Here is a 14,434-nt window from a genome sequence, read left to right on the forward strand (position 1 = left end):
CGAGAGAGTTTCAAAACTGAAATGTTTGCTCCAGTCTTCCCCACATTAATTCCATACCTCTCTCACATGATGTGGTAATACATGCAGAATGCGCTGTTTGCCTCTCCCCTCTGCTACTTGGTATGCAAAGACAGCGCTGAAATCAATGGAAGACTTCAAGTGAGACCACATTAAGAGCTGGCATATATTGAAAATGGTGCCTGATGAGAAGTTTGTTTATGAAGAACATTTCAAAGCCAAACAGGAAACATATGGAAAGTTCTTGCAACAAAGTTTTTCTTTCAACAGCAAGGAAAATGAATTTTGACAGTTTTCTGTTTGCAAGAAATATTTTCTCCTCATAATTCTGTACCAAGAAGAGATTAATTACTGATGGAGCGTATAACTTAAGAGGTAAAACTATCCACATAACATTTCTTTGTGGACCCTACAGATAAACTGGCAGAATATTAATCCAAATCAAATTGCTCTATGGAGACTTCCTAGAGGGAATCTTGTGCTAAATAGTAGCTTAATTCTATACTTGCCTCATAAATCACCTTACAAATACTGCTCTGAGCTATGCAGTTCATCTCGCACACTGTAAATTTTCCTGAACTTCTATAGCAACTGAGACCACTGTGTTAGAGGAAGTGTAGTCTCAGTTATACCATAAAAAGGGTGGGGTGGGGGATGCAGGCATGCTACGCTGGAGGAAGACTGGGTTGAAGGATTGCTCTGGGCTCAGTGTCAGTCTTGCCTGAGATGAAGGCCAAAAAATGAGTAAGTTTCTGCTTCTGCAGTGTATATGAGAGAAACCCCTCCTGTATGGTCTTCAGTGATCCCTTGGGTTTAAGGTGCTGGCTTGCTTCAAAGAACAAGAGGTTTAAGTAGATGTTGAAAGAGAGTCACCCTGAGGAAAAAAAAAAAAAAAGAGAATTCAAAAGAAAATTCTTAGCTTTTTCTTCAACCACCCCTCTGCTGTGGTAGTATGTGCTTAAGAGTTAACAGAGCAAGAAGAAAGATATTCTATGCAACATCTATATACATGAATATATATACATATACCGTGAATCTGTATACAAATGCTCACTGGCTGAGTTCTGCAGGGTTTTTTAATTTCTTTTCTCTTCTTGTGTAAGCAACAGTAAGATCTGGAGAATCTTGTTAGTTTGGTTGCATTTACTAGTTTGGGGAGGCGGGGGAGAAATCCCCATGGGAATACAGAAACAAAATGCCATTTTCTCTCTTCAGTAATTTCTTTGCTTTACTCATGCATAGATGAAAGTACAGTTCTTGTGACCTCTCGGACTAAGCATTAGACTCATAACACAGATAATAATGGAGACTAATGGTGCTGGACGGACACTAGTTGTTCCCTGAAGTTCTACCTTTAATTATAATGGTGTTCCCAGGGCAACCACTGAATGAAGCCAGTAGCTAAGTTCACTGTTTTGTTCAGGAAAACTCACTACTTTCCAACCGTGATTTTGCCTCAGGCTTTTTTTAAACTCTGCTTAAAAGCCAAAAGGATGTCTTGCAGTCCTTTTCCAGCAAGTACTATATTTGTGATGAAATCATGCATGCTTGCCATTTGAGTCTTTGTGTGCGTGTATCTGTGATAGTCATTTGACCAGGCAACTTGGCTTACAAGCAAGGCACTGTGAGAGGGGAAGCAAAATAGAGTTTTAGCTTGGCAAACTCTGCTTTTCTTTCAGTCTAGGATTTTTTTTTAAAGAAAATAAATCACTAGCTGGCCAAATCAATATAGTACAAAAAAATCTAGAGCAGTGTTTCCTGACCTTTCTGTTATTGGCTCTCACCCTGCCTTGTGTCAAACACAGCTATCACTGACTCTGCAATTTCTCTGGAGCCAAAACAGGTCAGGCAAATCTCGGACTCCGAGTTAAACAAAAATGGCTTTTAAAGTTACAAATGAAAGGGCCTCATATGTACCACCCCACAGCCCTATAATTCACATCCCTCACCCCTTCAGTCAGTATCATGTCTCACGCACCCTGTATTGACCGTCCTCATCATCTCCAGATGCTGAGGATAAAAATCAACTTGTTTTATTGGATTGAAGAGAGTTACCCCTTGTCCTCCTTCCCTCTTCTCCACACTTACTGTTTAGGTTATTCTGTCCTCCCCTGCAGATACATTCTTACCTGGCCCATAGCAAGCTACCCTCACAGCAGTCTGTGCTTCCCCTTTCAAGATGCATGTACTGCTATGTGAAGTGCTCCTTTAGCTTCTTGTACCTCCTCTGTCATTCTTTCAGCAGTACAAGGTAAAAAAAAATGTATCCATTTGTCTAGTGATTAGTGGGTTTTTGCTTTTCCTTTTAGCCTGTAATTACAGTAAAAATGTGAATTGTTCTGCAGTGCCTATTTCCGAATAATTCTCTCTTCTCTCTTACTTGTAAAATCGATCTAGATTTTTTTTGAAGAACAGAAGTCTTGAATTTAATGAGTGCAATTAGACACATTTTCTTTCCTTGGTAAGCCTTTGAAATCAGCCAGGCATTCTGAGATGAACTTTTGACAAATGTTCTTTGTCTCCCAGATTTGGATTTGCAGCTTACTCCTAGCGGAGAAGTCACAAAACAGATTGGAGAGGCCCTGCCTGTGTCATGCACTATTTCTTCTAGTAGAAATGCAACTGTGTTTTGGATAAAGGTCAGTAATTCATCTACATCGCACTTCATTTGAGTGTTCACCTCTTCATATTACTGCTGCTACTTCAATGTTTTGGAAGGAAGGAAAGAAGACATTCATTGGGCTTTTTTTAAGAATATTTTTTAAATGAGTCTTATACATATTACTAAAATGAGAGCTACTGACTCAATTTTACTGAAAATCAGTTACTGTCATTATCAGCTCAGTTTTCAAATGCAGAGAAGTAATGCCTACTGTAAAACAAATATACCTTTTCTGAAATGGTCTGTACAAGGCCCTTTGAGAATCAGATCCCTCTAAGGAAAGCCCATTTGGAGAAATTTGGGTTCATTATTTGTTTTCTCAGAGGCAAGCTCAGTCTTGGTTCCAATAAACATAGTAAAATGGCAAGGCAGGTTGAGAGATCGGATGTTAACAACTGGTGTTCAGTGGCCAGTGAAAAAGGTAGCTAGCATAGACGGTGGGTTTAAATCCGATCTATTCTGCTGAAAACTAAAAATAATGATGCCTGATGGTTGTTTAGTAGCCTATCTTGATCTCATAAGCCTGGTTCCTAGAGGAGAGTTGTCTGTGTCTCATAACAGCTTGTACTGCTCCTGTTTTTGTCTAGTCCACTGGAAAAGCTCAGAACTAACAATTGATTGCATCTATGCCCTTGATTTGAAAGCGAAAAGCAAAGTTGTTCAAGAAGGGGGGTGGCTTTTATAAATCTCCAGTAATTTCCACTTTTCATGCTGTTATGTTGCTGTCAGCTATTCGAATGTAGTTATTAATGGGGGAACACTTTAAGAGTGAGGCTCTACTCTGCCAAAGCATGTGAAAAATTCTGTTGATAGTATGCACATTTGTAGTTTAGGGGTTAATGTATTCTGAGTTAGAATTCAGAGATTAACTCCTTACTTTATCAGGACAATACCAGAATGCAAACAAGTCCATCATTTTCAAGTCTTCAGTATCAAGATGCTGGAAACTACATCTGCGCAACTACTCTACAGGAGGTTGAAGGGTTACAGAAAAGAAAGACGCTTAAACTTATTGTGGAAGGTAAGAGAGCAGATAGTTATGACTGTTAATTGTCCTTTTCAAACAAAATGGTTAACTGTAATATTGTTCTTGCAGGAAAACCTCAAATCAAAATGACAAAGAAAACCAACACAAATAAAATGTCTAAAACAATTGTCTGCCATGTGGAAGGTTTCCCCAAACCAGCAGTGCAATGGACAGTTACTGGTAGTGGAAGCATCATAAATAAAGTAAGTATCTTCTTATTACTTTATTCACCAAAAAATAGTGCATAGGAGATACGATTTAAAATAAAATAACATTTTTCCACGCAGTGAGATTGAAGGAACTAAGTCTATTTCATTTATCTAAGAGAAGGTTACTCGGTAGCTGTAGCTACGTGGTACTCACATGGATGATTTCTGATGATAAGGTCTTTTGAACAGAGCACAGGAAGGCACAGAAGATCCACTGGCTACAAGCCAAAGCTGGAAGGAAAAAGAAAATGTTACAAATAAAATATGCATTTTTAAGTGAGGGTACTTAGTCATTTTATCTGCATCTTGTGATAATTTTGCCCTTGCATAAAGGATTTACAAATAATGATGGAACTACAGAACTTACATTAGAGACCAAATGGGTACTTGATGTAGCCATTAACTGGGTGAAATGTAATGAAATGTGGCAAGTACAAGTCAGAAAATACTGTCGATACAATTCATTATGGGCTTTGCAGTTTTTATACTAATTTTTATAGTTGCTTTTGTATGGTTATACTTGTTCCTGCCTGGAAACACAACCATAATGCAGTTATCCTGGGGGAGAAATAAGGAGTACCCATACACAGCAGGAAGAATACCTGGAAAAATAAGCAAACTGAAGTATTTTCATGTTAATTACCAAATCACATGCAAAGCATTGCCACGTTTTGCTTTAGCAGGAAAAATAAATGAGACATCTATACAAGCAGTCAGAGACTGGAAGTACAATCTACAGTGCTCCTGTAGATTTCATTACTCCATTAGGTTTTGCTTTAATCCTAGAGAAATTACATATAGCTGTCAAAATTTGTCCATTTACTTGAAGTTATAGGGCAGAAATTGTCTTGAAGCTGTATTAATGATTGAAAATAATTTTCTCTGGACATTGCATTAATCTAAGAATGTTGTACAGCAAATTCAAGGAATAGCTTCACTCAGTATTACTGTTCAGGTACTGCAGGTACTACTAAAATACATGTTGCTTAGCAAAATAATGCTTAGTGTGGAAACAACTTAGAATGCCAGAAAGTGAAAAACTTACAGTGATTATTTTCCTTATGAAGACATAAATTAAAAACAGCAAGATGGAAAGAAATGAGAACTTAGAAGTCTGGTTTTGGTTTTTCTTTAAGAATTTCATCACTTGGAATATTTTTTAAATAGTTGAAAGAAACAGAAGCAAATACAGAATGTGGTTAACTTTCTCAAAAATGCCTCTTTATCAGTGGGCTTATAGTGCACACCGTACAAAATGTAGCTATAACTTGGATATCTTGACCAAAGTGTTTTCTTGCAAATATTCACATTACTATTTAATAAAGTAATGCATGATTTCTATTGCTCTTGTTTGGGAAACTGAAATATTAGTTGAAGGTTATTTCCCTCTGAACATTTTTAGTGTGTAATACAGGTAATACGTGTATTGTTTTTTGTATTTTTCAAGGATACTAATCTTCATTTTTTACCTTTTCAGACAGAGGAGACCAAATATGTTAATGGCAAATTTTCCAGTAAAATTGTAATTGCTCCCGAGGAAAACGTGACTTTAACTTGCATTGCAGAAAATCAGCTAGAAAGGACTGTGACCTCACTGAATGTCTCTGCTAGTGAGTGTCTTCTAAAGACCATTTCCTTAAAGTTGTAGTTTCACATGAAGTACCCACACTTCACATTCCCATGAAGAGGACGTCTGCATAATAGTGCTGATACTAAGATATTTAACCTTTTTGTCTTAAGTCAAGCAATTGTAAATCCAGTCTGGATCAGTAGTACATAAAATTTATTGATAGCTTTATGGATGAAATCACTTTAGTCTTCATGACTTTCTTGGCTAGCTATCTCAAGCATGCAATTTATTATTTACTTTTGTAAATAATATTACAAAACAGTATTATAACCTAATAGTACAAAAAATTGCAAAATACTACAAAAATATTGCAAAATATTATTTACAAAGATTAAAGTCTTTGCTTATTACTAAATTAACATCATCTTTTAGTTCCCAAATTCCAGTTTATTATTACTGGTATGACTTGATTCAGAACACAAATCACCCATACTGGGCTTTAATAAAATGTCACTTTTCAGTGATGAAAGGTAGTGAAAAGCTACAGGTTGTGGAAGGGTTGTACAGAACTACTCACTCAGAAATATTTCTGAGGTTATTATTACAGGTTTTGAATAAGATTGTTCAATTAGATACATTATACTTACAAAGGAAAGACTTCTGCTTAAATATAAGATTAATTACCTTGTTTGGCAAACACTGTATTGTTTCAGCGTTTCTGTCATTGCTGTAAAAGGGCAATTAAAGGTGATGTTCTGGTATAAAACATTTTGTCTTTAATTTAATTTAATTTTAACATTTTTCATTTCAGTAAGTATTCCAGAATACGATGAGCCAGAGGATAGAAATGGTATGTATCGTTTTCTGTCTCCATAACCATTTCTGTTGATTGTCTCAGTTCAAGACCTATGTAATATCACTGAACAATTTCCACGGTCCTTCAAAGTTGGACTTGATTTGTAATAGCTGGTGCCATGATTGACTAAGAATGTGACTTTCCTGAAGCTTTAAATATGTTTTTAAGAACAGTGCCTACTTTTTTTTTAATTTTTACTTTCTGACCCCTTTTCTAGTTTCTGATGGAAATTTTATATGGAATGGAAATAGTGTAATGCTTTACTTTATTATAGGTCATCTCATTAACTTTTCTTCTTTGCTTCAGATGACAATAGCGAAAAGGTTAATGACCAGGCAAAGCTAATAGTGGGGATTGTAGTCGGTCTTCTGCTGGCTGCTCTGGTTGCAGGTGTTGTCTACTGGCTCTATGTGAAGAAATCAAAGTAAGAATTTATGGAAAACTTGATACTAAATTGCAAAAAATAATAATGTGTGTTTACCTGTTTTCCTTCCTGCAGCATTCCAGTAGTCTGAGTTGGGAAAAGTTGTTACAGTAGGTGCAATTTAATAGAGAAACGAAACTTGTGCTAATGCATAACAGGATACATTTCCTGGAGGTGGGACTCCAAGACTTTTCATAGATCATGACCTGTAATGAGGTTCTGTTTCCTGACAGCCAAGTCTGTGCTGATTCTTGCATTTAAATATAGTACCTGCTACTTAGTTGTGGGATGTTACCTCTGTGTGGCTTTACTGGTACAAGAAACTGTTTTCATTTAGAAGTTGGGGAGTTCCTTTGCTTTAAAAATGGAGTAATTTACAGAATAAATTCAGACCATCTTAGGGAGAAGAGATACCCTTAAATCATTTGTTCTTATATACTTTGAGATCTCTGAAGTAAAATTCGTATAGACAGACCTTGTGTTGCTGAAAAATTAGAAGCTATCATCCAAATCAATGCTTCTTAGTCATCCTAGGCATAGAACAGGATTTGCCAGTGAGTCCTGCTTGCTTTCAAGTTTCTTTATAATCACACAGGCTCACTTTAGAAAATAAACTGGATGATGTCGAAAAGTAACCATGATTCTCCATCCTTGCAAAGATGGCCATGACGGCATGACATTTGGCCTTACACCCATACATTTGTCTCCAGGGAGAACTGAGGGCAGGCTTGCTCTCTGAAGGTTTCACTACAGGTGCTTCTTCTTAACAGGGAAGATTAATTTAGTTATGCGTAACACGCACAAATCAGTACAGGTATAGAAGCAATCTTAAAGTTCAGTTGTTCTTTCTATGACCTTTCATTGAAATTAGATCAAATGAGATCTAAAATATACCATTTCTACTGGGGATTTTACTATGAACAAATGCATTTTCATTGATGTGAAAGTACAACAAGGAATTCTCCATCTGCTTGCATATACTCTTTTTTTTTTTTTTGGATAATACATAAGGATTTTACTCCAGCTGTAACTGAGCAGGTTTTGGTAATTTATCAAATAAAGAACTGCTATAAATTACCCAAGCACAGAATCACATTCAGATATAAATGAAAAAAAGTATTTTTTTTTTCCAAAGCTTATGCTTCTTTTGGTAGCAATTAAAAAGCATGAATAATGTTGAGCTCCTTCTCCCACACTTTGCTCCTACTGTGATAATATCTAGAATAATTTTCTTTTGTCTTTCCTTTTGAATGTGAGAATGTGGAATCATGAAACTGTGATTCACTGGTTTGGGGGTTTTTTCAGAAGGGGTAGTTTGGGTATAAGGAGGGCAGAGGTGGTGACACATCTTTTTCTTGTACCATTATGTAGTGTGGGGACACCTAACAAGAATCTTAGAATGTAGCATGTTCTTTGCTGAGATGAGTTTATGACTTCAGATAACTTTTTTAGCTTCAAAGATAGGATACAGCATATTTTAAATGGACAACACTTCTTTTCCTCATGCTCAACTTCTCTTCTACAAGCTTGGAGTCAAAATTATAGCTAGAATTGATTAGACAGGTTCACTGGGAACAAAATAAAAATCCCTTTATAGTTAAATAATAGTCTTCATATTTGATACATGGTTGCTGGCCTCTGAAACCCTTAATTGATGCATCTTCACTGGCAATCTCCTGTTCTCAGCATGTATTTAAGTTGATCTGTTGTTATCCTCCCTGCTTTCTGCACGCTGTACTTGCAAGAGCAAGCAGAGTGTCAGTACGTATTCTGACAAAGTTTTCAGCACAACTTATAGCCTAGGAATCAAAGTAGACCTTGCAAAAAGCACCTTACACCTTTAGACACAATGTGTGTCTAATCACAACCCCTCCATCTCCATACAGGCCAACAGTGTTAGTAGTTATTTTTTGAACCCACCCTTGAACAGTAACTCACCTAATCTCTATCCCCAAAGTGACGCCAAAGGAAAGTCTGAGAAGGCAGCAGCACAGAACTTTCCAAGTCTGCCGAGGCAAGAAAAATATTACTTTCTTTCATTATCGGTGTTGTGGTTTGTATAATCTTCTATTGTCTTGTCATCCACACTAAGTAGGAATTATACTTGTAGCCTTGGAATATATTCACAATAAATCACTTATATAGTTATTCACTGCCTCAGCTCCACTTGATTCAAAAGCTGATTATTGCCACATATTCTTTTCACTATGAATATTATCCCATAAATCAGGGACTCATCTGTATTCCACATCCTGCAACCAGCCCCCTCTTGAATAAAGAGTTGAGGCTACCTACCCCAGCATGCTCTGTTTCTCCTTCATCTGAGCAGAAGGCCAAAGATTTGTTTTCTATAGATTTCTTCTTTTTCCAGAAAGGATATTTTAAGCTAATTTGCAGCAAACTGAATATAACTTAGCACTTCAGAATCGTTCTAAAATTTTTGTGTCAGTCAAGTGACTACTAGGACACACACCTTCAGTAAATCCTTCACATATGAAATTTTCACCTTGCCAGAAACAGCAGAGCATAGTACAAATTAAATGTATAGAAAGAAAATAATGCCACCACCACCCTGTATCCCTTGGGTTTGGAGGGGCACAATTCTCAAGTCCCATGAGGCTAGATCAAAGTTAAAGTGGTTTAAAATGCAGTGAGGCAAAATTCAGCTGAGTAAATTGGAGCACACCAAACCCTTGAAATTCTTCTTAGATCAGAGTAATCAAGAATGTTACTAGTGTCTCTGAACACTTGAAGCATATTCTGCTTTTCTGATACTTTATAGGAAACTAGCATATGAATTCAAATGTAGCAGGCCAAATATGTAGGAAATTTGCTGTATGTTTTGAACAAGACTCAGCATTTGTATTGTTTTTTGTGCAATTCCCTTCCGGAGAAAAGACTAAGTTACAAACATCTCTGAAAGTGTCAGTTCATGTTACAAAACTTGTATAAAAGTCGCACAAATTAAAAAACGGTCACTCATTTCTTGATGACTGGAATATTTCTCTAATATCTTTGCCTTTTTTCCTACTGATGGACATTTGGAAATAATTGGAGGAAGTGGAAGGCGAGATTGGGGTGAACAGAAAAAGGTTGCAGATAATCCATATTCGCATGTATAAAACCATTAGCTGCTAGAAGATCTTTTGCAACAGTGCAGTTGAATGTCTAACATGCCTTTCAAAAGTAATGCAAGCCTTAATGAAACTTGCTTTTGCTGCAGCACCCAGAACTACACCCATGTGTATTCTCTTACCCATCATTATTGCAAGCTTAGGTAACAAGGACAAAGAGCGCTGCAGATTTTCCTCCTTCAACAGTGTTGAGGGTGAGGCCTAGACCTGTGAGATTAAAAGAAATCAGGAATTAAAACCCAACAACAGTTTCTAGGTCATCTATATGCAGTCTATATTTACTCTACAGCAGGCAAAACACTTGAGATGGAAAATGGTCTTTATATTAAAAACAATGCTATGAACAGTATCTAAATAAAATCCATGAAAATAACAGCCCCTCAGCATACACACACTAGGTTTCCAAAGAAAACTAAAAACCTCACTTTGGTACTACTTAGAGAGAGCTTTTGATTAAGATTCCCCAAGGATAATTATTTTCCTGAAGAGCAAGCATAGATAAATGTAAAATATGACTCATAATTTTAGCAAGAGCTCGGAATGATCCGTGTTTTATAAATTAATTTAAAAAAAAACAAAAACAGATGAGAGACATAAGTAAACACATATTCATACAACTGAGTTCTCACTCTTCAGAACAATACAGCCAGAGCATGCTAGGGTGTGGGCTTTGTTCGTGGAGCTGTAGAAAAATTTAATTGTGTGAGGTGGCCTGGGCAAACTGAGCTGTCTTGCCCTTTTTTTGGCAAATCCTCGGGAATATTTCTGTCCATCCAGACGCCGTTGCCCAGCTGCTCAGATATCATCAGGAAGTCACTCCTGGTTTGCCAAGAGAGCAGCTGACAGAAGTTAACGCACAAAAAAAAAGTAAGGAGTAACTGTTGTTGAACGTTAAGGTGGCAAAGGACTATTTGTCCTGTGCCTCAAGTCACCTCAGGAAGCAATGGAAACCGTGTTTCAAGCCATTTCTCTGTTACAAACCCAGGCCACGTCTGTGGAGCCCCGAGGATTGGTGCCGTGCCAGGGTTGCCTGTTGCCCTGCCATCAGCACAGCGCTGCCAATGGATCACTGCTGCAGCTCAGTGCAAAACTACTCCTCCGTCTCTTAATAACACTATTTAGGTAACACTGAAAAAGGCAGCAGTATTGCTTGTGCTGAAGTGGTCAATCTGCTTAGATATCAGTATTTGAGAAACCAAAAAAAAAAAAAAAAAACCCACCAAAAAAAAACCCAAACCAAAAGTCAGCAAGATCACCCAACCACCAGAATTAAACTACTGTATTTCAGTCTCGGGCACTGAGAATCTAAATCCATCTGATTGTCAGAGATGAAAAACTGCTGCTGCTCTCATTTCAAACAGGCAGTATATACCGTCCTCCAAGAGAGTTCTGGATTGCCTGCCTCTTTTTCAAAGTCAGAGTGCTGCCTTTTGAATCTCCTGTTTTGGCTTTAGGAAAATAGAGGTGACATTTAGCGAGGTTTCATTGAATGCAGAACTGAAATAGAACACTTTAAAAATCAAAACCTGATCACATTGCTGAACCTCCCAGGTTTAGCCATTGAACAATTTTAACCTAATCAAAGACCAGTAATGCTAGGTACAGTTCCCTCTGCTGCTACGTGTCAGGTCATGTGAAATCCATCTGCTTTGGGCACTGTAAAACTCTCTTGATAAGAGGCCAAAAAAAAGCATCACACTGAGCCACGCCAATAGTCTATCCAGTCCACTCTCTTGTCTCCAAGAGCAGACATAAGCAGTTACACGGGGGCAGACGTGCACAATACTGCTTTCTCGCCTCCAACTGATTTCAGCTCAGGTAATTGCCCAAGTCCAGATTCTTTCAGCTTTTCATCTCTTTCCCTACTGTCTCCAATTTTGTAAGACTTATTTATGTAAGGGACTCATTAGCCGCATGACAAGCCAAATCCCGTGTTCTACCTAAATCGAACATTTTTTTTTTAATTTAAAAGAGAAAGTTTTTTAATTTTTAAAGGATTTGTTTGTTTGGGGGTTTGTTTCTTTTTTACTGGGATTAAAGAGATTTGTGAAAGGTTATTAAGACCACAGAAGGTCAATCTCTACCAAAGCGTTGAATTTTCTTCTTCATTGCATCTTACCTCCTTTCCTTCTGTGCACGTCACGTGTTTCAGGATTTGAATACCAGATGAAAGGAGAAAGTTACTGCACAACAGAAATTTACCACTGTAGAACAAGTTACTTTGTGATATAATCTCAGCATTTTAAAAATTAAATTTGCCTGCGATAAGCAGAAGTTTGGATCTTTGCAGTAAGTGGGTTTTCAGCACAGATACCTTCCTGTCAGCCACACAAACATAACAAAGGCACTCTAAAACCAATGGTAGAAGGTAAATGCGGCTTTGAAGCATTAAAACTTACAGCCACTCAGGCAATAACCTACCAAAAAGATTTCAGAATGGTCCCATTCCATGTGATCGGTGGGATTTGGGGCCCAGAATCCCATGCCCCCCAGCCCTCCACCTCACACGCTGCTTCCCAGCCCAGGGAGCAGCATTTCAGCAGCGCTCCCGGAGTTGAGGGAGAGGTGCATTTGCCCCCCCATCCCAAGCTCTTCTGAGACAAGAAGGAAACTAACAGGAAAACTAAACTGACTCTCCTAACAGCACTGTTCGGGGCTGCTTCAGCTCAGGGCACACGTAGTGCTTAGCCACTGCTCGCGGCCTTTGCTCAGATGGAGGACGTGCACAGAAACACTCCACTAGCGGAAATTCAGATCAGGGGTTTTGGGAGGTACATACCTGCATGGTGTCAGCGTGACATGTCACACTATCTCGCGAACCTGTGTCTTCATTGTATTTTGCAAGTCAGTGTCACTGCGGGTCTTTACCCTGAAGCAAGGGTGAGCGTATGCATGAATCTGTCACAAGAGACGTTACTTTTCTGTAGGGGAAACAAATTATCTGTGGAGAAAATGCGTATACGATAATCTGCTTTGACACAAGGGATTTACTTTGTCCCACTCAAACACATTTGCCCATTTACATTTTAAAAATTGTGGCCTTCAAAATGTTATCGCAGCACTGCAGGAATCTTTCACCTTGGCAGACAGTGAGGCTTCTCACACGTTAAATGAATGGCTTAGTGGTTTTATTGTGCTAAGCTAGACTAAGCACTTAACTCATTAATTCATCTCCACTACTTGCATTAAGGAAGACCTGCTATTTTAAATGAGGCATACCTTCCCCCCCACACCCCCCCGCCTCCCCCTCAGACATTTACACAATCTCTTCTTTACCCAAAGCTTGTCAGTCATAGGCAGCACAGATCTGGAAGGCAGAGTGGTTTTCTTTGGTGTTGCTGGAATTTTCATTAATTTCTTCACAGTTAAGGAGCTCCCGTTTGGCACGGGCTCTGAAAGTCGATTACTACAAGTGCACAAAAGATTGCTGTGTTGATCAAGATATTTTAGCCACACTTGTAACATTTTAGTACGCCTTAAAGCAAACTCTTGTTTATTGAAACAAGCTACACAGTTAATTTGCCAAGAAACATGGATCTGCACAACTGCTTTAACCTTACTGAATGTCTGCTAGCTCAGAATAATTCTGAATTCCTCAAGAAGTAAAACACACATACACAGCCCTGCTGCTGTGATACTTCCTGCGGTACTAATGCCAGTGGGGAACTGGTGCTACTGGTCTGTTTACAGACACATGCAAGCCTATTGCTCCACTCAGAACAGAACTGTAAGAATTTTGTGTAGTACTGAGAGGGGAGGAGACAGTGTCGTTAATGTGAGGATGGCACAAAATGCTGCAGACATGCAAAAGTGACCTTATCTTTTCATTATAGGACAGCATCAAAACATGTAGACAAAGATCTTGGAAATATAGAAGAAAACAAAAAACTAGAAGAAAACAACCATAAATCTGAAACTTAAGAGGCAAAATCTGTCAGTCGTCATTCCAGGTAAGCATTTCATATTGCAGCATTTCACAGCTCTTTGTCCACCATTTCTCCCTAGCGATCTGTGTCTGACAGTCACAGTGAGTGGTAGCTTGGAGTCTGTTACTCCCCTTTCAGAGGTGAGGCAGTGGAGTCATTTTGAGTGGCAGACTATTAGGACAGACAGACTCAGTTCCTGGTCAGTTAAGAAGTCATACCTGCATACCCACATTTCAAGAAGCCTGACGTTTGGACATAACTTAGTACTTGGCTTTATTTTAATCCACATACTTGGGGAAATGAAAATACAAATTTGTATAATATATCACTGTGGTATATGTGTGTGTGTGTGTGTATGTATGTATATGCAGAGTATGTTTAGGTATAGTTTAGAAGGTTTTGAGTTATGACTTTAAATTTTCACAGGAACCTTCTTCCCTTACTGAAAGTAATTGTTTCTAAGTCTTTGGTCAACTTCATTCATCATCAGTACAAGGGGCATGAAACTTTCCCTAGAACAAAATCATTTTACTCAAGGTTTCACATACTTAAACTATTATCGATTTTATCCTGGGAAGGAACAGTATATTCAGTTAGTAACAGTGCAA

The 14,434-nt window shown here is 38.1% G+C and overlaps 1 protein-coding gene across 1 annotated transcript in view; it reads left to right on the plus strand.

The window, feature by feature from the left end:
* The window catches only part of ALCAM (activated leukocyte cell adhesion molecule), a 60,994-nt gene extending 47,173 nt beyond the window's left edge, over positions 1-13,821 (plus strand). Inside the window, exons 9-16 of the mRNA XM_074165251.1 lie at positions 2,545-2,657; positions 3,566-3,701; positions 3,777-3,910; positions 5,394-5,526; positions 6,298-6,336; positions 6,649-6,766; positions 8,724-8,780; positions 13,734-13,821. Of these exons, the coding sequence (XP_074021352.1) occupies positions 2,545-2,657; positions 3,566-3,701; positions 3,777-3,910; positions 5,394-5,526; positions 6,298-6,336; positions 6,649-6,766; positions 8,724-8,780; positions 13,734-13,821 (818 nt within the window). The remainder of the gene's footprint in view (positions 1-2,544; positions 2,658-3,565; positions 3,702-3,776; positions 3,911-5,393; positions 5,527-6,297; positions 6,337-6,648; positions 6,767-8,723; positions 8,781-13,733) is intronic.
* The last annotated feature ends 613 nt before the right edge of the window (positions 13,822-14,434 follow it).

The sequence above is a fragment of the Numenius arquata genome, chromosome 1 (genome assembly GCF_964106895.1).
Source record: "Numenius arquata chromosome 1, bNumArq3.hap1.1, whole genome shotgun sequence".
NCBI lineage: Eukaryota > Metazoa > Chordata > Aves > Charadriiformes > Scolopacidae > Numenius > Numenius arquata.